The sequence below is a fragment of the Rhinocladiella mackenziei genome, assembly GCF_000835555.1.
Source record: "Rhinocladiella mackenziei CBS 650.93 unplaced genomic scaffold supercont1.2, whole genome shotgun sequence".
In the NCBI taxonomy this organism is placed as follows: domain Eukaryota; kingdom Fungi; phylum Ascomycota; class Eurotiomycetes; order Chaetothyriales; family Herpotrichiellaceae; genus Rhinocladiella; species Rhinocladiella mackenziei.
In genome coordinates this window covers 899,443-921,496 of record NW_013550603.1, presented here as the reverse complement: position 1 = coordinate 921,496, position 22,054 = coordinate 899,443, and the positions used below count along the sequence as shown (strand labels likewise).

The 22,054-nt window shown below is 51.2% G+C and overlaps 11 protein-coding genes across 11 annotated transcripts; 9 read left to right on the top strand and 2 right to left on the bottom strand.

Annotated features, from left to right (window-relative positions):
- Positions 1 to 68: 68 nt before the first annotated feature.
- On the top strand, positions 69 to 801 carry Z518_02146 (uncharacterized protein; the record flags this gene model as incomplete). Its single annotated transcript, XM_013419175.1, has 3 exons — positions 69 to 122; positions 175 to 267; positions 319 to 801. 3 exons carry the CDS (start codon positions 69 to 71, stop codon positions 799 to 801), a joined length of 630 nt encoding a protein of 209 aa, XP_013274629.1.
- A 981-nt stretch (positions 802 to 1,782) lies between these two features.
- On the top strand, positions 1,783 to 3,562 carry Z518_02145 (methylmalonate-semialdehyde dehydrogenase (acylating); the record flags this gene model as incomplete). Its single annotated transcript, XM_013419174.1, has 2 exons — positions 1,783 to 3,081; positions 3,146 to 3,562. The coding sequence occupies 2 exons, from the start codon at positions 1,783 to 1,785 to the stop codon at positions 3,560 to 3,562; spliced, it is 1,716 nt and encodes a 571-aa protein (XP_013274628.1).
- Positions 3,563 to 4,270: 708 nt separating this feature from the next.
- Positions 4,271 to 6,140, bottom strand: Z518_02144 (uncharacterized protein; the record flags this gene model as incomplete). Its single annotated transcript, XM_013419173.1, has 4 exons — positions 4,271 to 4,795; positions 4,855 to 5,508; positions 5,556 to 5,969; positions 6,021 to 6,140. The coding sequence occupies 4 exons, from the start codon at positions 6,138 to 6,140 to the stop codon at positions 4,271 to 4,273; spliced, it is 1,713 nt and encodes a 570-aa protein (XP_013274627.1).
- A 363-nt stretch (positions 6,141 to 6,503) lies between these two features.
- On the top strand, positions 6,504 to 7,318 carry Z518_02143 (methylthioribulose-1-phosphate dehydratase; the record flags this gene model as incomplete). Its single annotated transcript, XM_013419172.1, has 3 exons — positions 6,504 to 6,600; positions 6,651 to 7,152; positions 7,201 to 7,318. The coding sequence occupies 3 exons, from the start codon at positions 6,504 to 6,506 to the stop codon at positions 7,316 to 7,318; spliced, it is 717 nt and encodes a 238-aa protein (XP_013274626.1).
- Positions 7,319 to 8,814: 1,496 nt separating this feature from the next.
- Z518_02142 (uncharacterized protein) lies at positions 8,815 to 9,225 on the top strand (the record flags this gene model as incomplete). The annotated part of the gene is made up of 1 exon (XM_013419171.1): positions 8,815 to 9,225. One exon carries the CDS (start codon positions 8,815 to 8,817, stop codon positions 9,223 to 9,225), a length of 411 nt encoding a protein of 136 aa, XP_013274625.1.
- A 610-nt stretch (positions 9,226 to 9,835) lies between these two features.
- On the top strand, positions 9,836 to 12,949 carry Z518_02141 (uncharacterized protein; the record flags this gene model as incomplete). The annotated part of the gene is made up of 2 exons (XM_013419170.1): positions 9,836 to 12,822; positions 12,877 to 12,949. 2 exons carry the CDS (start codon positions 9,836 to 9,838, stop codon positions 12,947 to 12,949), a joined length of 3,060 nt encoding a protein of 1,019 aa, XP_013274624.1.
- Positions 12,950 to 13,060: 111 nt separating this feature from the next.
- On the bottom strand, positions 13,061 to 13,387 carry Z518_02140 (uncharacterized protein; the record flags this gene model as incomplete). Its single annotated transcript, XM_013419169.1, has 1 exon — positions 13,061 to 13,387. One exon carries the CDS (start codon positions 13,385 to 13,387, stop codon positions 13,061 to 13,063), a length of 327 nt encoding a protein of 108 aa, XP_013274623.1.
- A 414-nt stretch (positions 13,388 to 13,801) lies between these two features.
- On the top strand, positions 13,802 to 16,273 carry Z518_02139 (uncharacterized protein; the record flags this gene model as incomplete). The annotated part of the gene is made up of 1 exon (XM_013419168.1): positions 13,802 to 16,273. One exon carries the CDS (start codon positions 13,802 to 13,804, stop codon positions 16,271 to 16,273), a length of 2,472 nt encoding a protein of 823 aa, XP_013274622.1.
- A 320-nt stretch (positions 16,274 to 16,593) lies between these two features.
- Positions 16,594 to 17,575, top strand: Z518_02138 (uncharacterized protein; the record flags this gene model as incomplete). The annotated part of the gene is made up of 2 exons (XM_013419167.1): positions 16,594 to 17,365; positions 17,427 to 17,575. 2 exons carry the CDS (start codon positions 16,594 to 16,596, stop codon positions 17,573 to 17,575), a joined length of 921 nt encoding a protein of 306 aa, XP_013274621.1.
- A 360-nt stretch (positions 17,576 to 17,935) lies between these two features.
- Z518_02137 (uncharacterized protein) lies at positions 17,936 to 19,060 on the top strand (the record flags this gene model as incomplete). The annotated part of the gene is made up of 1 exon (XM_013419166.1): positions 17,936 to 19,060. One exon carries the CDS (start codon positions 17,936 to 17,938, stop codon positions 19,058 to 19,060), a length of 1,125 nt encoding a protein of 374 aa, XP_013274620.1.
- A 1,207-nt stretch (positions 19,061 to 20,267) lies between these two features.
- Z518_02136 (uncharacterized protein) lies at positions 20,268 to 21,452 on the top strand (the record flags this gene model as incomplete). The annotated part of the gene is made up of 2 exons (XM_013419165.1): positions 20,268 to 20,477; positions 20,532 to 21,452. 2 exons carry the CDS (start codon positions 20,268 to 20,270, stop codon positions 21,450 to 21,452), a joined length of 1,131 nt encoding a protein of 376 aa, XP_013274619.1.
- Positions 21,453 to 22,054: the final 602 nt, after the last annotated feature.

The window sequence follows — 22,054 nt, the reverse complement described above, 5'->3', positions numbered from 1 at the left end:
ATATGTTCAGTTCCAGATGATAACCTGCAGTCGCTTCTTAAAGTTAGATCTTTTGTCGAGCCATAGCCATGGCGGCACCGCCCGAACTCTCATGCACCAACCTCTCGGGCAAATTTACCCTCGTGAGCCCCTCTATGGCCCAGTCTATTTGACCCTGGTCTGACCGCAGATCAGAACAAGTCCCTTTCCGACGACGTTGATTCCATGCTGGCGCTGCAAGGCTTGAGTTGGCTGACCCGCAAGGCCATCGGATTAGCTACCGTGGTGGTACGGAGAACTCGCTGCATCGGCTTCCAGTAACATATCTGACCTGAACAGCTCACCATTAGGGAATACACCAATGACGGTATTCTCCACATTGATATCACCTCGGCCGCCTCTGGACTGTCGACGACCCAAGAGGACCGCATCCTCGACTGGCAAGAGAGGGAAACCAAAGACAAAATTTTCGGAACAGTCAATGGTCAGTCACGAATGTGGAAAACGGGCGAGTTCCAGATGGCTGGACCTGGGTCGGACGAAGATGCCACATTCCTGAGAGCTGAGAAGCTCAAAGATGGCCAGACCTCGAAGTTCCTAGACGACGAGCATGTCCAAAGCTTTGTGACGAACATCGCAGGCGGGGATTGGAGTGCTGAGCAGAATTGGGGATTTGAGGACATCAATGGCGAACGCCGGTACACACGACGAGTGGTCTGCTGGAAAGGAGATAAGGTGCAGAGAGTCAGATTGGTGTATGATTATAAGGGCAAAGTCGAAGAAAAGAAGGATGATGAAGACCTGGCATATGGCAGTCAATGAATGTGGATGGTATTGCGGATGATGATACCCATTGAACTCGCAAGACGAGCAAGCCTTATGCTCGTTCATTGACACATGCGAACCTCGGTCAGGTTAATGATAGCTTCACATAAGAGATCCGAGAGCTTGACAACCTTTCATCTTCAGGATATTGGACGTTGCCTCTGACGTTGGGGGTGAGGATCGTAGCCCAGACTAATTGCTGTTCCGGTCCCGTTAGGCATGTTCAGTCATGTGCATAGATTATCGAGACGAAGCTTCGTTTTCGCCAAAAGCCTCGTAAATACTTGTCCACTGATGTCCATATAATACCCTGGTCTCCTCTTCTCAGCAACTCGGTTCATCATCGTATCCTCCGTCACATGAAACAAACCAAGTAAATGGCAACTGCCAAAAGGAAAGCGAAAGCTCTGGCCGATGACACTCGAGTTGCGACAAGCCCGGAAAGCACAGTATTAGCAGCTTCGAGGCCAGACGACTCTCCCTTCTCGAGGATGCCGCCGCTCAATCAGATGTCACAAGGACTTAAGAGAGACATACATTGCATGGTGCTGAGGGACATGTAATACCAAGAAAGAAGGGTTGCGGGCCATTTTCATTGAATTGCCATGACATGATATGGTCTCCGGGACCTGTGTACAACATTGTGTATAACGGATTATGAAATTACTCTACACTTCAGGCCCGGTTGACCGAGAAATACCCGCCGAAGACTTTGCTTCTCCTTTTTGCTCCGCCATCGGTCTTCTCCCCTCCACTCGGGACGGCAGACTTTCCGCCAATCAAAACCAGCCGAAACGATGTGGAAGCCAGTTTGAGACCTCGGACAGCAAATTTCTGGAACTCCGCACTCTGCCGTATCCCCGTGGGAGGGTACATTCTCTATCAGTCCCTCTGGAATAACATATACGAGGCCAATTGATGACTCTCAAGGCCATCAGGCTACTCTCCATCTTGCTCGACATCCTCCCTATCCACGCGATGGCTGCACGCCGCTCACTTCTTCGTGCTATCCCCGCATTGTCAGCCAGACGAGCACCCCAGATTGTCTCTGCTTCCACCTCCACCGCAGCCTCTCTCAGAATGTCGCCAAATGAGCAGATTGCGAAGCGGCGGCTTCATGCCACGACCCGCCATCTGGCTGCTCCCAGTGCTGTGGTCGCGGACTATCCTACGACCCACGAACAAATCACCAATGTCGTCGATACCCACAATTTCCTCGACAACCAATTTGTTCCCTCCAAAACGTCCGCCTGGATCGACCTCCATGACCCCGCCACGAACAACCTTGTTACTCGAGTTCCTCAATCCACCGACGCTGAGTTGAAAGCTGCCGTTGAGTCGAGCCAAAAGGCATTCCCAAAATGGCGAGCCACCTCCATCATAAGTAAACAACAAATCATCTTCAAGTTGACCCATTTAATCCGGCAAAACATGGACCGTCTAGCGGCATCCATTACTCTGGAACAAGGAAAAACATTTGCAGATGCAAAGGGAGACGTGCTTCGTGGACTGCAGGTCTGCGAGACCGCTTGCGGTATCACCACACAACTCACCGGCGAGGTTATTGAAGTGGCCAAAGACATGGAAACTCGCTCATACCGTGAGCCCTTGGGTGTGGTTGCTGCCATCTGCCCCTTCAACTTCCCCGCCATGATTCCTCTCTGGAGTATTCCCCTGGCCACAGTGACCGGCAATTGCTTGATCTTGAAACCCAGCGAGCGAGACCCGGGTGCCGCCATGATCCTAGCTGAACTCTGCAAGGAGGCCGGATTCCCCGACGGTGTCATCAACGTCGTCCACGGCGCAGCCAAGACCGTTGACTTCATCATCGACGAGCCCGCCATCAAGGCCATTTCCTTCGTTGGTTCAAACCGTGCTGGTGAATACATCTACACCCGAGGCTCCGCTCAGGGTAAACGTGTGCAAGCCAACTTGGGTGCAAAGAACCACGCCGCTGTCCTGCCCGACTGCAATAAGAACCACGCACTCAACGCCATCGCGGGAGCCGCTTTCGGTGCTGCCGGTCAACGTTGCATGGCTCTGAGCACTCTCGTCATGGTCGGCGAGACCAAGGAGTGGCTTCCCGAACTCGCTGAACGAGCCAAGAATCTTACCATGAACGGTGGATTTGAAGAGGGCGCTGATCTTGGCCCATTGATCAGTCCGCAGAGCAAGAAGCGCGTTGAAGACCTGATTCAAAGCGCCCAGGACGAAGGCGCCACTATCCTCCTTGACGGCCGAGGCCAGAAGCCGGCCAAGTATCCTCATGGTAATTGGGTAAGTTCCAGAATCTCCCATGTCTTCAAAAGAGAAATGAGTGTTTCCCTCTAATAACATCTAGGTCGGCCCAACCATCATCACCAATGTCAAACCACACATGAAATGCTACACGGAAGAAATCTTCGGTCCAGTTCTGGTATGCTTGAACGTTGGCACCACCGAAGAAGCCATCAACCTTATCAACGCGAACCCCTACGGCAACGGCGCCGCCGTCTTCACCCGCTCCGGCCCCACTGCCTCGCTATTTCAGAAGGATCTCGAGGCCGGTCAGATCGGCATCAACGTCCCCATCCCCGTGCCTTTACCCATGTTCAGCTTCACCGGCAACAAGAAGAGTGTCGCGGGAACGGGCATGTCGAATTTCTACGGCAAGGATGGGCTCCGCTTCTACACGCAGTGGAAGACCGTCACCAGTCTCTGGCGCGCGGAGGATGCTGTCGCTACGGAGAAGCAGGTCGCCATGCCGACTCATTCGTGAGCGAGTGAAATTGAAGCTGATGCCGTGGAGAGTTACCATGTACAGGGTGGAAAGGATGGTGGTTTGGGATCTCAGCGTATCCGAGAAGGATGGAGGAAGTGTTGCAAATTGCTGCAAATGAACTGAACAGAATCAAATCTATGCGCCAAAAGTTGCAACGTCACATATCCATTTGATCCTGTCTGCTATTTGGTCAAAGAGGTCTGTTGTCTCAAGGATGTCTTGAGTTCAGATCCTTGGAAATTGATCGTGAATCAAGGGGGAAAAGAGCACTCGCCCAGGCATAGGATCAATTTAGTATTGCGTACCGAGGCAAAGCTAGGCAAGTCATTTAATACCAAAACTGAAATGATGAGCTTGGAACAAAAACGTGTTCAGAATTGGTCACTACACCCACTGCATAAATTACATTAAAAGAGTCTTCGTTCGCATTTCACATTGCACCCCATCCACCTTGCTTGGGGCCAGACTGGCAAAGGTATCTGATGTACAACGAATAAACTCCTTTTCCCCCCCTTTGGCGCCGATTTTCATTCGGAATTCAGTCTCTAGGATTTTGTGGCAGCGAAACCCGAATACGGCCACACGCATCGTATTGTATCCAGCTAATACCACGGCACTGCCTCGCCCGCTCGGATTCAATTGACTGGCTGTAGGATCCTCTCGACTGCATCAACGATCGCCCTGCGTCCTTGGGAACCAAATCCTTTACTCCGCGGCCCCGCTGGAGCGAGTGGTCCTCTTGTTGACTTCAGTCTGAACAGCATCTGCACCGCTGGTGCTAGCTTCATCAATCTTGTCCTTTGCATCCGTGGCAGGCTCCTTGGCTTTCTGGGCAGTCTTCTTGATGTCCTCTTTGCTGGGAGCAGATGAGCCACCAAGGCTGAACAGGCCGACAATAATGGCGATGAGCAGAGCGAGAACACCGCCAATACCACCAGCGACCTCGGGCATGAGCTGAATAGCTTCGATAGGATCTTTCTGGGCGAGGGGAATGAAGAGCTCAAGCTTCTCCTTGACGAAAGTGACCGGGTCGTCCATCAAGCTGATATCGGAAGGTGACTTAGGCAGGTCCTCCGGCTTAGGCTTGTTCTTGGCGTCTTCAGCTTCTTCAAGAGGTCGCTTGATGTCGTAAGTCTCTTCTCGGAAAGCAGCGGCGTCTTCGACGGAGTGACCAATGTAGATGTTATCAAAGGAAATGTCGGATTGCATGGTCCAGATCTCAAAACCGATCTGGATCACCGGTTAGTAAAAAAGTTTACGGCTTGAGACCAAGGCTTGATTGAACTTACAGCTCCCATTGGCTCGAAGTTGGCTGGAGTCTTATCTTCGAAGTAGTCTGGGTTAGGAATCTTCCGTGGTGCCCATGGTCCCTTATAATCTGGGTTGTCGATATATGGTGCGCTCCATTTGCCCTTGTACAGTGGGTTCTTCTTCATGGGAGGTTCCCACTTGCCACAGCCCGATACATCTTCGCACTTGGGGTTGGGAACCTGTGGAGGAATCCAGTCACCATCCTCTTCATCATCCCAATCTTCTGGCTTCTCGGCCTCGGGGTCCGGAACCGTGGTGGGTTCATCATCGAGCCAATCATCAGGCTTCTCAGCTTCTTCATCAACAATTTCAAATGGCTGATCCTCATCCCAGTCTTCTGGCTTCTTGGCTTCAGGGTCGGGGATACGAGCCTGTTCAACCCAGTCATCGGGTTTCTTGTCCTTTGGATCGTCGATCTCCTTGGGAGGATTGACTGCCGGGGAGAAATCTTCGAGGAGACTCCCATTCTTTGCCGATTTGTTGTCAATGAGCATCTCGAAGGTGTTGTCGGGCTTGACGATAAGAGTGTACAGAGTGGTGAGTTTGCCGGTCTTGGCCTGAGGGGCACTCTTGAGATGCTTCTCTTCATATTCACCCGTCTTGGGGTTCTTGTGCTGGAAGATGAAGTGGACCTTGTAATTGTGAGAGTTATTCCGCGATTCACACGGCACCGACTCACCTTGTTCGTGGCTCCGCATTTATCGGGACCAAACATGATAACGTAGGGAGATGCATTGGAAAATTCCTCAGCGTGGAGGGCCTTGTTCTCGCGCAGCAATTTCATATATGCACCACCGCATTCTAATCCGTTCTGGAGCTTGACCTCATACTGAATGACAAGAGTCTTGCCCTTGTTGTTGATGACGGAGGGGAATTTGGCGGAAATAGCATGGTGCGCCGCCGCATTCTTGACCACCAAACTCTTGTCACCGGCAATTCCAGGAAGGACCGTGGGTTCTTCAACAGCCCATTCACCGACATACGCCCAATCCTCATCGCTCTTGGAGTCTTGTTTCTTGGCGTGTGAAGGGGTCCATCTTGAGTCCCAATCGTCGGTGAATTGTTCTAGGAAGGGAGCTTTCAGGGTTGTGGGCTACAGCGGCATCAGCGACTGGGGAAGATCTGGTAAGTAATATTAACTTACAGTGAAGGTGGGTTTCTCAATCACACTGGAGGATGGCTCAGCATCTTCCTGCGCCAAGGTGCTGCCGGCGAGGAGAGCCGAAGCGTAGAGAGCTGGAGCAATGGCTGCGTTGAACCGCATGACGGGCACGCACGGAGGAGAGGACGACCAGAGGAGGAGTGTCTGACAGGAAGGACAGGACCGCTGGAGGATGGGAGGAGGAGGTTGAGATGTCTGTACGGGCGGATCGATGTATTTGAATCAAAATCGAAGGTCAAAGAAAGGTGTCCTTTACTGGTACTCCACAAGCTAGAAGTGAATTGGGCGGGGGTTTATAGGGTCCTAGCGCGGCAGCTGAATATCACGTGGTAAATTCGGGGCTTCCAGGTAAATAATTCTGTTCTTGTATCACTGTGTTCATCCCATTGACATCTCTATCACCCCATTTGTGGCCTGCCGATCAGTCTCTCGTCAGCCGCTTTCGCCGGCTGTGCAGCTGCTTCGATGGCAGATCAAAATAATGACCACCTGGTTGAATCCAGTGACCCTGACCATCCTGCAAATCTGATCCCTAGACTGTGCAAGCAATTTTATACCCTCGGTAAGACGGTAGGTATACCAAGCATGTCGTCGGACTAACCACCTTTCAAGGCTGGGTCACTGGAACTGGAGGCGGCACCAGCATTCGGAAGGACCAACATGTCTTCATTGCTCCATCGGGGGTTCAAAAAGAGCTCATGAAACCCGAGAATATGTTTGTCCTATCTTACCCAACCCCAAAGTACCCACCATCTGCCCGGCGCTACATCCGAAAGCCACTCGACCTCAAGCCATCTGCATGTACACCGCTGTTCCTGGCTGCTTTTGAACGGGGAGCTGGCTGTTGCATTCATACGCATTCCCAGTGGTGCGTTCTGGTGACCCTCCTCGTTGAAAAGATATATGGCAACGAGGCATGCTTTGAAATCAGTAACATCGAGCAAATAAAAGGGATCCCTAAGGGGCCAGGCAAAGGCATGCTTGGTTTCCATGACACTTTGCGAGTACCCATCATTGAGAATACTCCATTTGAGGAGGATTTGACCGAGAGTTTGGAGAAGGCCATGAACCAATTCCCCGACACATACGCCGTATTGGTTCGACGGCATGGAATGTGGGTTGTGGCCTTAATCACGGGTGTGATGATTGCTAACGTCCCCAGATATGTCTGGGGAGATAATGTTGCCAAGGCCAAAACGCAATGTGAGAGCTTGGACTACCTGTTCCAACTGGCCGTTGAAATGCACAAGCTTGGCCTGCCGTGGATAAAAGAAATTTGAACCGTCCTGCCGATGGAATGTGAATTGTCTGAAATCCAGTGGAGCTAAACGCTAAGATGCAATTTGGCGCTACCTTTATCCTTTCAACGTGAAATTTATTCCATGATAGACTTCATCAATTCTCATGAATATCTGTGCACCTTCTCTGGCCCATAAAGGTACGTTACTCCTCTTCAAGCTGGCCCCATTCTATTCACACCAAAGGAGAATGATACGGCCTGGGCACTAGAGACCGAAATGGACGTCATGAAAGCCGACTTGGATGACATCCCTTTTTTTGGCCAATCAGAGATTCTGCACTAGGTGTACATGGATGGACACGAGTCATGTTGACCTCCAAACCCTCACAAGTCTCAAGGTCTGTATCCATCGGCCACATACCAATCTTCAACTCGATCACTTTGCCCTTGGGCGCATGTAACTTCCGACTGTGTGGATGAAAAGGAGATGGGGCCTTCTGTGGTCGATTTCTCGATGCATTGATTCAACATGCCTAACGAACCAGAGTAAAGGATCAACTCGCCTCATTCTGTCCCAAATCTTCTCGACACTTTCTCTGTCGTCCCATCCTGGGAGTTTCATCGCTGATGGTGTGACCTTTTCTTTGAAGGACCCAAGAAAGTAACTTGTAACTCTTCCGCCTCTTCGCGATTGATTTTGAGAATTCGAGTTTACGAGAAATCGATTTGGGAAAGACAGGGAGAATGTTTGTCTTGTGGGTAGATCACTCCGCTGCAGGCACCAGCTGGAGTCTAGATAGATTATAATCTGCACCATCCTTCTGACATCTTACTGATATATTTCCGACAGACTGAGCGAATGCTTTGGAGTCATTGACCGTGACCTCTACCCGCCGAATGGAGTGCAAAACTAATGTTCGTTTTGCAGCTATTTCTTCTGAACCTCGAACGAATCCATCAACGTCACCTTTATGCCTGGATGAATGTTAGAAAGCCTTGATCAAACAACCAATAGTTGTTCGCAAAGAGTCGACAGGACCGTTGATTGGCAGTCACATACGCAGGCATCTCTACAAAACTGCTGGCGAATGAACAATGACCTAATCTCAGCTTCCATAACGTACGCGGCAATATGCAGATTGGACGGGACTTTGACAGGACAAAGGTCAGTATCAAGAAGAACGGTCGGTGCCACCCCACATCTATCGGGAAGATGACACGATGAATACACTAATATGGCTATGGTATCAACCCTGCCAGCTAGGACCAGTGAGAAAGCATATCCTGTACCTCAAGAGCTGCGTGCTGCCTCATTCTGTGATAGTCACGTGCACTGAATACGAGCCTAAAGCAGCGCCCGGACTGCCATTTTCGGCGACCATTTCATCACATGAGGACTGGATATTACCCATCTCACTGTGACTCGAACTTCGGTAGGTCTCCCTAGAAATCTACCCTGTTTAACTTCGAGGCCAGAGTGTCTGCCGAGAAAACGGCCCTCAGACTACAGTTCTATCGGTGACCATTGAATCAGCCATGTCCACCGCATCACAACCTGCAGCTTCGGCATCGCACAGATCGCCTGCATCAACGGCACAACGAACAGCAGAAGCCAAGGACGCGTTTACTGCATCTCTCAATTCTGTCGGGGCCAGCATTGATGCCGAACTACATGCACGGGCGAAGAACATCCACGCCAACGCCAAAGCACTAAATAAGCAGGAAAATGATTTGCGCCAGGACACAAAATCCTTAAGCAAGGAGAATGACTCTCTCCAGAAACTTCTTGACAAGACGAAGAAAGAGGTCCAAGGTTTCGGTGAACTGAACAGCGTGATGGCAAATCTGGACGCCGATATGGCGATGATTGAGGAGACTCTGCGACTGGCGGAGGAGGGTGAGGAAGAAGATCCTCCAAAAGACGATCACCCTCCGCATCATGGTTGATCATTCTCCTTTTCCTTTTCCCTCCGGCGACGGTGAACGCAATTTTGACAGAGATGAATGAAACGTAACGACATGTAATGATTCTTTTCCTTTACGACGACAAGCCGAGCGGTGTGAGGGCCATATTCGAGTAGTTTCTACGAAGAGCGAATAAAGGATCACCGAGGATGAAAGCATCCTTTTCTTGAAACTTTCAAGAAGCCCTTAATGGCCTCCAGGACGGTCACCTACAATGAACCTGAAGCGATTGAACTCCCGTTTCTTGTATTTAATATTGGAAAATTCGCTTGTGGAACTGGGGCCAGGCAAATATGAACAGATTCTGGCCGTAGCAGACTCTTTGCCGAATCTCTGCGCAGCCACAGGAGCCCTTTGCGAATCCACACATCTTGTAGGAACATGAGGTAGCCTCGCCAGCCTCGTCAGCCTCGGAATGACGTAGCCCACACAGATGGGGTTGTTTGCCCACCAATCAGATGCTGTCTCTTCCTCACTCTCTGCGCGCAGGCTCATTTCACGACTCTCTTGCTCCACGGTCATTTCGGCGCGTCTATACGACAACAACTGGCCTTTCCCTGAGCCGCGAGAGCTCAGTGAAGAATCATCCTTCATGATATCGGCATTCACCGCCCAGCCGATCGTTGAGCTTAAGCAACGTGACAAGTCCAAAATCGAATCCATCCTTTCCCACAGCGACCAATTGCTCGTCGGTCTCAACACCGGCTCTCTACGCATCTATCGAGTCAAAAGCCCTCCTTCGCGAACCTCTGAAGATGATGCTACAAATGAAGAGAGTCCACCCACCGCCGACGGTACCCCGGCCGCTTCTTCCAGACCTTCTGAACTGCTTCGCGAGTACGAAAAGTTCTCCAAACACAAAATTGAACAACTCGCTGTGTTCCGCGAAGCAAACATTCTCATATCGCTGAGCAACGGACTCGTCTCACTACACGATCTGGGAACATACGAGCTGTGCGAACAGTTGACAAGATCAAAAGGTGCTAGTACGTTCGCTGCGTCAAGCAATATAGTTAAAGATCCCACAACTGGTGTCCCTACCCTGGTCAGCAGGCTTGCAGTTGCCGTCAAGCGAAGACTGTTGTTGTGGTCGTGGCATGATGGAGAGCTGGATGGCGACGCCAGCGAGATTGCTTTGTCAAATAGCATCAAGTCGCTGACGTGGGCAACTGGCACAAAGATTGTGGTGGGTTTAAATGCAAATTATGTTCTCGTCAACATCGAGTCCCACGATGTCAAGACAATTGTTGGACCCGGTAGCATCGGTGGCTCGCCCGGCCAGGAGAGCAGCAGGCTAGGAGGAACAATGAGCTACATTGGAATGGGAGGAATGGTTCCGACTCCCCTCGCGACAGGACTTGGAGAGAAGGAAATGCTCCTGGCCAAGGACATCAACACACATTTCATCGATCGAGACGGAGAACCGGTCGGTCGACGACAGATACCATGGCGAACACCTCCGCTCGCAGTTGGGTACTCGTACCCTTATCTGTTGTCCCTGCAAGAATCGGGCAAGGGAGTATTGGAAGTTCGCAACCCACAAACACTAACTTTGTTTCAATCCATTGATCTCCCCGGCGCCGTACTGTTGCAAGTTCCCAACCCGAACATCAGCTTAGCACATCAAGGAAAGGGATTCCTGGTCGCGAGCGAGCGGGTTATTTGGAGGATGCAAGGTCTGAGCTATGATGCCCAAGTTGATGCTCTGGTTGAAGGCGGCCATCTTGATGAAGCGATCAGTCTTCTAGAGATGATAGAGGAAACTCTGATCAAGAACAAGGCTGAGCGCTTACGGGAAATCAAGATGCAGAAGGCTCAGACCCTGTTCGACGAGAAGAAATTCAGGTACGCGTTGGACCTTTTCGGGGAGGTCTCTGCTCCGCCCGAGCGAGTTATAAAACTCTATCCCGAAGTAATAGCTGGCGACCTTGCGAAGGACGAGCAAAAGGACGGTCTGCAACCTGAAGAAGCGTCAAAGAACGAGAGCCCTCCGCGAGAAAAGCATAAAAAGGCCGACTCTATCACGAGTCCCGTGAAAAAGACGAAATCGCTACCTTCTGATGCCGACGCCTCCAGCATGCGAAGTGTGAAGACGGCTGATAACGCCGGCAGCGAAGGCCTCTCGGACAAAGAACTCAAGGTCGCAGTCCGGGAACTTCAAGCATTTCTTGCCGATGTTCGTCGACGGCTGCAGAGATTTTTCCATCCGGACCAAACGGTGCGAAGTCTATCTGAAGTACAAAGCGGAGCTCAGTCTGAAGATATTCGACAGGTCACCGAATATCTCCTTGGGCTGCCAACACTGGACGATGTCGATCTGGGAGAAAAGCTTCTTGCCGTGGCCCGGCTGGTGGATACGACATTATTCAGAGCACACATGTATGCGACGCCTTCGCTTGCAGGCTCGCTGTTCCGCATTTCAAATTTCTGTGACCCAGAGGTAGTGATGGCCAAACTCGAGGAAACCGAGCGGTACAACGACCTCATTGAGTTCCTATACGGAAAACGACTCCACCGACAGGCATTGGAAAGGCTTCAGAAATTCGGACAGGCGGAAAAGACAGAGAATATTGATCCTCAATTGCATGGCCCCGCTCGAACAATCACATACCTTCAAAATCTGGGTCCAGATTTGATTGACATGATCGTTGAATTTGCTCGGTGGCCTTTGGAAACGATGCCATCGGTGGCAATGGACATCTTCCTGGGCGATACGGAAAATGCAGAGTCACTCCCACGTCACAAAGTGTTGGCTTTCCTTGAGTCTATTGACCAAGGACTGGCCCAGAGATATTTGGAACACGTTGTGGATGAATTGAATGACCTGACACCCGAACTACACCAGCGTCTCGTCACGCTCTATCTTGAACGACTGAAAGATCCAAACTTGAAAAGTCATGACGAAATTCTGGACAGGTTACTTACATTGTTGAAAAGATCTGAGCAGTACTCTCCAGCGAAGACGTTGGGCTTCCTCCCCCGCGATGACCCTACTTTCTATGAGGCTCGCGCTATTATCTTCCGCAAAATGGGCAACCACAAGCAAGCCCTGGAAATATACGTCTTCAAACTACATAACCCGGCAAAGGCGGAAGAATATTGTAATGAAGTTCATCTGGAGAGCACCATGAATGGCTCCAGCAAATCACTCTCCCGGCAGAAATCGACCAATGACTCTGTGGACGAACAGTCATCCATCTATCACATCCTCTTGAACCTCTACTTGAACCCTCCCAAAGGGGAAAGGGCAATGATTGGACCAGCTATTGAACTGATGGCCCGACATGGTCCCCGACTACCTGCAAGTTCGACCTTGGAGATGATCCCCGAAGATCTCTTGGTAAGAGAGCTCGAATTCTATTTCCGCGGCCGGATCCGTAATGCCAACAGCATCATGAACGACTCAATGATAGAGGCCGGGCTGAGAAAGGTAGAAGCCGTTCGTGTGCAAGCGGCTCTTCTGCTTGGAGACAGCGCTCAATCTGGAGGAAGAAGTAGAAAAGTGCGCATCGATGAAGGTCGCGTCTGTGGCGTCTGCTATAAGCGGCTCGGGGGCAGTGTCATCAGCGTTTTCCCCGAGTAAGTCTGCTGTGTCCAATGGCTCAGAATTCGTACTGACGGACGCATTTCCAGCAATTCTGTCGTCCACCTGGGATGTGCCGTTCGAAAGCAGAACGAGCTTGCTGGCAAAGCCCAGCCACCTTGATGATGGTCGTCCACAATGACCGTGGAGCATTCTGTAATTCGACGATACCCATACTGGAGGGGAGCGACAATCAAAGCGGATGTTACAGGGCGTAACCTAGACATCCATCCATCATGTGTCGTCTTCTGCTTCTTCACCATAGTTCTCTTCTTCCAGCTCATCTTTCGTCTTTTGCTTTGATGTCTCGCTTGTGTTCTCTTGCCCAGCCGCCCTTTTGTCTTCTTCCATTTTATCTGTCAGGAATTGGTTAATCTCCTCTTGTAGCATCTTGCTTGAAGCCCGCAATTCCGAGAGGTATATCATCTTTGCTTGGGTATCGATAGATCCCACATTGTCCGGCGTGGGGGCAATTATGACATGCTGGAAGTCCGTGGGCCCAGATGGAGAATTATATGTGGCCCTGAGGGTCGCTGAAGAGGCTTCGATTTTCTCCGGCATGGTTTTCTGAATGTTGTCACGACTAGCACAGTACCTATGAGCGGAAGGATTTTCTACAGAGCCATCACAAACAAGTTCAAAGAATCGAGTGACTTTGCGGCGGGGAGCCCCCGAAGGGGCGGGGGGCCAAACTTTCTCCAACGTCCCTGTCTTGTTTCTCACTTGCGCACAGCTTTCACACACTTCATCCTCTGCCTGCACACACCGTCTTAATGGATGCGCACCCGCCGCCGCTTCTGGCAGCGCGATAACAGTATGCTAATCGAATCTGTATCTGCCCGAGGAGCCCATGCGCAGCCGGCCTGGTGCCCCCGGTCACTGAAATCTCCTTCTTGCAACGCCCGCTACCATCTGCATTGACAATATACGAACGTCAACCTATAAATCTACCATTTCTCCCTCCAGATTGACAAGATGGAGCCTCCGCCTCAGCGCCGAACTGGTCTACGGTCGCCGGTTCCTCCTGCCTCCGTCTCTCCGAATCCATCCCGTTCAGCCTCGAAACAAAGCAACCGACCAGGTTCCAGTGGAAGTGACACGTCCGCGTCTTCCAACCTGTCTGTTGTGAAAAGATCTCCCTACTCCCAACAATTACCTACATTCGTGTCTCACAACAACAATAGCAATGCTTCTCTACCATCTCACGCGAGGCCGTCTGCGTCATACATGCCCAGGGATGGCGCTGGAAAACAAAGCCTAGCACCTCCTGTGGAACTTCAGAAACATCGTCCTCGCCAACATTCACAAGGCTATTTCGAGCCATCGATGCCCTCTGCTTCTCTTGCGAGCCAGTCCGCCCTTCATGACCACACAGGCATGCCTGGACTTACCCCTTCCCAGATTGCGGCCCAGGCCGCCATGCAGCATCTCAATGCTACGAATCACAGCCGAAAAAGATCTCAAACCGTCCCTTTCCCCCCCGAGCAGAACCAGCAGGAGAGCCGCCGTGACAGTCGAGGGTCTACAGGATCACATGATGGCCAGTCGCCAACAGCGAGCGCACAGGACCAACAATATCGAAACGGCTTGATCGGCAGCAATGCTGCCGCAACCGCGGCTAGTGTAGTATTCCCTCGGAATTTCGCGTCGTCCAGCCAGGTATCATTGGCAGAAGAGGAGAAATCAAAGAAAGGTTTGAAGAGGTTCAGGCCAAAACACATGGTGCTGTCGAGGGACAAAGACAAGGAACCCAAAGAGAAGTCTCTGCCTTCCCCGAACAGACTTGCACCAAGTGGTCTGTCTAAGGTTATGAATGCTTCGACGACGAGTCTGGCAGATTCACTCTCCTCCAATAACTCATCGCTTTACCAGCTCAACAATCCGTCATCAGCAACCATTGTACCAATCCCAGAGCAGAAGGACAAATCACACAAGCATCATGGTCTCCGGCAAAAGCTCAAACTAAAGGACAAGGACGACACTTTCGCACTTCCTCTCTCGTCGGCAAATTCAAACTCGAGGCCGGTGGATATCAACAATCCCCAATCCCTGTATTCCTTCGCCCCATCCTCGCCGGCCCCATCTTCGACATTCTCCAAATCCGTTTCCGGACTTGATCTCCGCCATGGAGGTCGTGCTTTGAGGGAGAAGAAGAAGGAGGAAAAGGCTCAGGCACTAGCCGGCCTTGAGCCTGCCTATAGTCGGGGCGAAAGCGACACGTCTGAGTGGCCTTCCCTGGGCACCAGCTTTACAAATCAATCAATAACCAATTTCAACTCGTACTATGAAGTCAAAGAAGCTGGGGCGAATTTTGGCCTCTCGAACATGTCGGCCGACGATGCATGGGATCTCTTAAGAGCAAAGATTCTCGTGGCTTTCGAAGGGGAGGACGTGCGGATTGCCGTGGAGGACCTGAATAAACTCGTGACGATCCACGTGCAGAGATGCGTACAAAAGAGAGACCCCAGCATCGTTATTGGTGATTTGGAAGACCTCTTGAAGACCGGCTTTCTTAGCCTCAATCACACCTTGCGTCAAGTGTCGGATGATAGGATTGTCCCCCATTTGGTGAGCATGTGGATGCAGGTTTTTGGCACCATCCTGCCTTTCATGCAAGCCGTCTTTCTTCCGCTCGATCAAGAGTTCAAAGGAAGAGGCAGCATACTGACAAGCCCAAGAATGGCGGCAGAATTCTGGGGGGCTCTTCCCAGTGCAGAGAGTGGCGGCAAGCTATCCTCGTCCCCAGCCGTCGGCAATGGGACCGACTTTGTGGTCGCTGCGGGAGAAGAACTAGAAGTCAGACGCATCCTCCTGATCATATATCGAGATATCATCATCCTTCCGCGATTTGAGGTCCTGAAGGCCACTTTCTCACGATTGAGTCTCGAGAGCATTAATGCGACCCTCGCACATTTTGAGAGCGGTGATAGGAACCGTGGGAACAGCGGCAGCAGCGATAGACCTGGCACTGCACAAGGAATCGAGCCGACGTATGGTAGCTTCAACTCTCAGACGAGTACGCTACTTGGGAGCATGACCTCCGGCGGGAGGTCTCGCGCAACCTCCAATCTCTCCGTTGTGAGCAACCCGGCCCAAGATGTGGCATTCCAGACGTTCAGCTCTCCACCAGCAGCGAGACCAACGGATAGCTCGTCAGCACAAGTGACTGAAATTGTTGGCCGGATGCTCCAGTGTCTTTCGGTTTTGTGTTCGGTCCAGACAGGAGACGATGCTCAAACCAAAATGGAGGAACTCAATAAGCAGTTGAAATTGAATTGGCTGGGACGAGGCCGAACAGGCCGGAACCGAAAGGGCTTCGTTGGAAGTAGGGTCAGACCTATGGGAAGCGCGGGTTCTGTGCTCCGTGGACTTGATCGTGATGGAAGTCCTACGCCAACACCGACCAGACAAGGGACTGTGAGCAGGCAAGGCGATGATGGTGGCTGAGAAGTTGAACATGCGTCCGGACCAGAGGGGTTCCTGGACGTATGCCTCTCGTTAGCGATGTGAACATGCCGTTGAATGATACGTCACGTCCTGATGCAACGGGTTGGCATGCAGTCGCCAAGATTAAATATCGTGATGATGGGGGATCGTGGTGTCTAACGTTATGTATGATATCCATGAACATGATCGCTCACGAATACAAATAGCAGTTGTAGAAGGCTTCGACCTCTGACAGATTCAAACATCCAAAATACCCATACTCTTCAAGATCAATCGAAGTGAACAATCTCCTACAATAGAGCACTTTCGGTGCCCTCAAAATGCCTTTCATTAACTCAACCTACGATGGCGCTTTGCTGCACTATGTCGACTATGCTCCAGCATCGAACCCACCTCGATTCCAACCGACCGACGATCCAGCCAAAGACTGCAGCAAGAGTGACATTGTCCTTGTCTTCATTCATGGATGGCCGATGTCTCATCGTATGTACGAGCATCTCATGCTGGCCCTTAGCGAGATATACGGAGTTCGATGCGTTGCATCTGATCGACGCGGTTTCGGAAAGAGCGAGTGGAATGGCCACGAAAGAAAGGATATCACATACGACACCTTTGCGCAAGATACTGTCGACCTGATCGAGCACACCAAGATTGGCAAGTTCTATTTCGTGGCTGCCAGCATGGGATGTGGTGAAACATTGCTGGCATACCTGAAGATGAGAGACGATATCAGCCAACAATGCCAGGGCTTCGTCTGGTTGGGCGCCAGTCTTCCCTTTCCGCTCCAGACAGAGAAGAATCCCCTTGCGCCATCACGAGAGTTGTGGGATATGATCTTGAATGGATTTCGACAGGACCGGGTGGGTTTCACGAGAGCGGCCGTCCCCGGAGTGTTTGGGATCCCCTTCAACATTGGCATTGAACTGTCTGAGACAGTTTTGCAGAAGTTCGAATGGGTTGTGGCTCAAGCCGACTCCCTGGCTCTGGAAAGGTGTGTTCAGATCATCACAAACAGAGACTTCACCGAGGACCTCAGGAAGCTTGATAGCCGTGACGTGAAGATACTTGTTATCCACGGAGACAATGATCAGAGTGAGTCCTTTTCGAAAATGCTCTCATGATGCGTAAAAGGGGAACTAAGAAGCTCCAACAGGCATGCCTGCTGAGGCCACAGCGAACCTCGTTCCGCAATTGGCGAAGCAAGCACAAGTCAAGGTCTATGAAAAGGCAGCACATGGATTGTACCTTACGCACGCGGACAAGGTCTTGGAAGACGTTCTAGCTTTCGTATTCGGGATTTGACGGGTGGAGAAAGACATTCTCAGGTTTGCCGAGTTGTCGCTGACGGGGCTCATTAGAGAAGAAAGGCCGGTCGAACCAGATCCTTGTCAGCAGCATAACGTTATGCTGGGTATCTCAAATCCTCAGCGTTCCAGGAGATCTCAGGAACGGGCGAACACGCAGCTTTGAGATCAAAAAGACAGGAAGACTTCCTCTATTTATCCTCAATAATATCATGGGCTCTTTCCTTCCTACATTTTGACCAAAGAACTCCTTCTGCGAGTACTGGCCGTTTCACTGGTTCAGCTTAACGGATACGAACCTATATACTCAGCTCTGCCCATATTGTATTATTAACCCTTTCAGACCCACTACGAAGCTATGCCAGACATGAAAAGTCAGGTAAAGCGAAAAGCTCCAGAACTGGAACTCCCGCGGCCTGGAGAAGACGCGGCAGAAAGGAAGCGGGTGCTCAATGTACTCGCCCAACGACGCTATCGACAGAGACGAAAAGAGCACCTTCAAAACCTCGAGGCACAAGTTTCAAACACTGAGGCTGGAACTATTGCGACTCCCCATACTACGGCTGAAGTATCAAATGCCCCGTCCAGTATCCATGCGGATCAGGTTTTGTTCGAGCCATCTACATACTTGGAGGAGGTGACATTCGAGGGCAGTCCTCCTCATCGAGAAGACACTTTAAACCAATGTCAGTTGCTTACACCTGAAGCAGACCCGTTCGCGACTCAGGACGCGTCCCTGTTCGAGTTTCCAACCGATAATCAATGTTTCTGGGATGCTTCCATTTTACTGCCTTCTCTACCCAGCACCCCACTGTCGGAAAGCACTCACTCTTCGAACCAAAGCACGACATGGTCCCTAACTTCTCTTCCAGGGATAGATGGGCCACCACCCAAGAGTCCAAGCCACCCGCCGTCACCGGCAGCCCCCTTGGGGCAAGACATACAATATTCATTCCCTGACGAGGCACACTTGGAAATGACCGAGTTGACACTGCTTCGAGGGTGTATGTCGATAGCGAGACGGATGAACATCCAAGAAATGATCTGGTCACTTACCTCGACATCTCCATTCACAGAGCCTGCAATGGCAATGGCTCAATTCAACCATTTGCCTCTCAATCTTCAGCCGACGGCGCTGCAGATGACAATGGCACATCATCCGCTGATTGATTTGCTACCGTGGCCGTCAGTGCGCGACAGGATCATCATGGTTCTGTCCCAGCCACCAGATCTTCGACCATCAGGAGCAGCGTCACCCATGGCGCTCCTCGAATTTGTTTATGACATCGAAGACAGTGCAGAAGGGATCAGAATATCAGGCAATGACCCCTACTCGGGCAATAATTGGGAAATCGGTGAGAAGGTGTTCAAGTCATGGTGGTGGATGTTTGATAAAGCCATCATCCGACGAAGTAATGAATTGCGGGCTGCAAGGGGAGCTCCATTGCTAGGGAATGGAAGTGTCTTGGGAGAGGTGGCCTGACTTTCTTCCCCATATCTTATATTCTATAGTAATATACTCCCAACTTTGTATTCGGTTCTCATTCTCCCAGCAACGACACTGGGGCTGGTCGTCGTTCCAGAAAACAAGAAAGCCTTGACTATTAAAAGCTGGTCGATTTCTATATTCAGATCATATATGTACCGGATGTACCCCTGAGCCTTGGATGACGCTATCTGCCACTTTGGCCTGTTCGGCGCATTTCTCGCTTACCAGCGACATGGAATGTTTTCTTTTCCTTTTCTTCCCCTTTCTCTCATCTGACGTCTTCAGAACTCCCATGTGGCGGTGTGGTTGGACTTGTTTGGCCTGCCTCTGCGCCAGCCACGGTTTCTGTGAGGGTGTTGGTCAAATGAATCTCTGCAAGCTTCGAATTGCTCCGATTGGGCTCGAGCTTTCATTAGCCGAACATGAAGGATGCATAGTTTCCCTCTTGGTCGCGTCTGGGGTCTGAAGCGACTTGTTGTGGATCTTGTTGCTTCAAACCTCGATCCTTTTCAACCTCATGCCTGTTTTTCTTTTTCAACATGCTTTTTATTCAGGCCACGACGACCCCGTTTTGGCAACGACTTCACCACGTGGTGGCCAGAAACGATGAACGCTGCGAGATCTAGCAAGAGATTCCTCCGGTAAGTCTCAACTCTTGACCAGATCAACAGTGAGGCCGACACCTACCGATATCCGTTGACCCCAGATTGAATCGTTTGCCTGGCTGGCTGAGCCGACTGGCTAACCAGATCCAGCGACAGTTCACCTCTCTACCGTTGGCGATCTTCTTCATGAATCTTGAACCCAACGAGTGCTGATCTTGTCCTTCTGCTAATTCTCCCCAATGTGGCCATGATGACGAGCTTCCCTGGTTCAATCCGGAATATATACAAGGTCTAGCCTTGCAGCCATGAGCCATTTCTTCGGGGTACCTGCATCCGTCCTCTAAGTGTAATCAGGCTCTAGCAGTTCCACCGCCCACGCCTTCTCAGGTCGTGTTGCGAGAAGCTCTGGGGCAGACCGCTGGCTTGACTCGTCTGGCCTCTTCCCTTTTTTTCCCTTATTCCCGTCTCTTCTTCCGCCGCCGTTGTTGTTCGCTATAAGAATGTACTGTTTAGGTATCGTTTTGAGGTTTCCATCCCATATCATCGACCTTTTCCATACAGGAAATTTGAAAAGCGAATTCGCTCATTTGGCCGCAATGCGTCGGTCCATCGCGCTTTTCCTGGGCCTCGCTACGGTGGCCTTTGCGCAAGACAGCGCTGCTCCTTCCACTGACTCTTCTATGCCTACTTCAACAGATTCATTCTCGTCCACGACCCCGACAACAGATTCCAGCACCGTTCCTAGCGGTACTACTGCCACAAACACTATCAGTGGGCCTATCACGCACACAGTCGCATTTGCAAGGGTGGGGAAAGCAAGGCAATGGAAAGAGAGAACATTCCACTGATTGAGTATACAGGGAGGCCACACCTTTGAACCCGACGTGACCCTCGCCAAAGTAGGCGATACTATTCTCTTCCAATTTAACTCGGCGAACCATTTCGTCATCCGCGCAGAATATGGCTACCCTTGCATTCCCTACGAAGACACGGGAGTGGACAAGATCGGGTTTTTCTCCGGCTTCAAGCTCGTAGACGCGAAATTAAGCGATCCCCCAAGTTGGTCGCTTCTGATCAACGACACAAATCCCATATTCTACTACTGCGGCGCCTCGGGATCATGTATCAACTATCAGATGGTCGGAGTGATCAACCCCAACGCGACGACTTCTTTGGAAACACAGAAACAACTAGCCAAGGACTCGACTTTCATGCTCCTCCCAGGTGAACCCTGGCCAGATGAGAGAGAAAATCCATTTATTACAACTTCTTCTGCTCCGACCTCTTCTCCGACCGCGGCTGCCACCAATTCTGTCGCAGCATCCAGCGCCACCAGCGAACCAGACTCATCGAGTGGCAGGCACTTAATTTTGTCTGCTGGTGCCATCGCCGGAATCGTCATTGGAGCCTCCGCCCTCACTCTGGCGGCAGCAGGGCTCTTGTATATGTGCAGCCGAAAGTCACGACGAGAGTCTCTAAAACAAGACGACGGCCCTGACACCCATCACACGACCGCACACCAGATGTCTCACAACCCGTATATGGACCCTACCGAACACATGTCGATGCACAGCAGCGCCGTGGGCGTCGGGCCTGCCTTGCCAGGCTACATTCCCCAGCACGACCCGGCAATGTCGCCGCTTACGCATCCTGCTTTCCCCATGAGCAACTCACATTCCCCCGGTCCCTCGGCACCCGGAGATGACACATCCAATGGCCCTTCGCCGAGCCAGATGTATGTTGTGCCGGCATACAGCAGCGACGTTCAGCAGAACATGTAAGCAGAACCCCCAAGCCGGAAAAACCGAACCCTTCCAAAAATAGCAATGATAATAACAACGCAATAAACAGGAATTCAACACTTCACCATTCTACCTCCCACGCGGCTGTACCTCCACCACATGTCCATGAACTGGCCGCCTCAGAACCCTTACCGCAAGCACCTGCCGAAGCTGGCAGTGGCATCATAGGCTTCATCCGCCGGTCGAGCGTGAGCAAGTCCGGGGCGGTTGAGAGATATGGTTGAAAAGAACCATATAGAGCTTGCCTCGTTCATTGAATTTCCCCGTCCTCTTTACGCATGGTGGCTTGTCGGAGTTATATAAAAATACCTTACGATATGCAATCGAATCAGGCTCGCTTCACCTACCTCACTTCATCCTGCATATCATTTTCCTTGTTTGTCACACCCAAGTCACTCGTTCCCACATCAAGGCTTCGGTGTTGTTATAACAGTTCAATTTCACGCATATGAGAAAATGATGGTTTTGTATTTGGGTCTTCGGGTCTTGGGTATGAGTCTGGTCATTGGCATGGAGTTCTTGCGTGGCGCGACTGGACAGCTATGGGTGTACAGGTGGTTCCCTTCTGGTGGAAAGGGGGG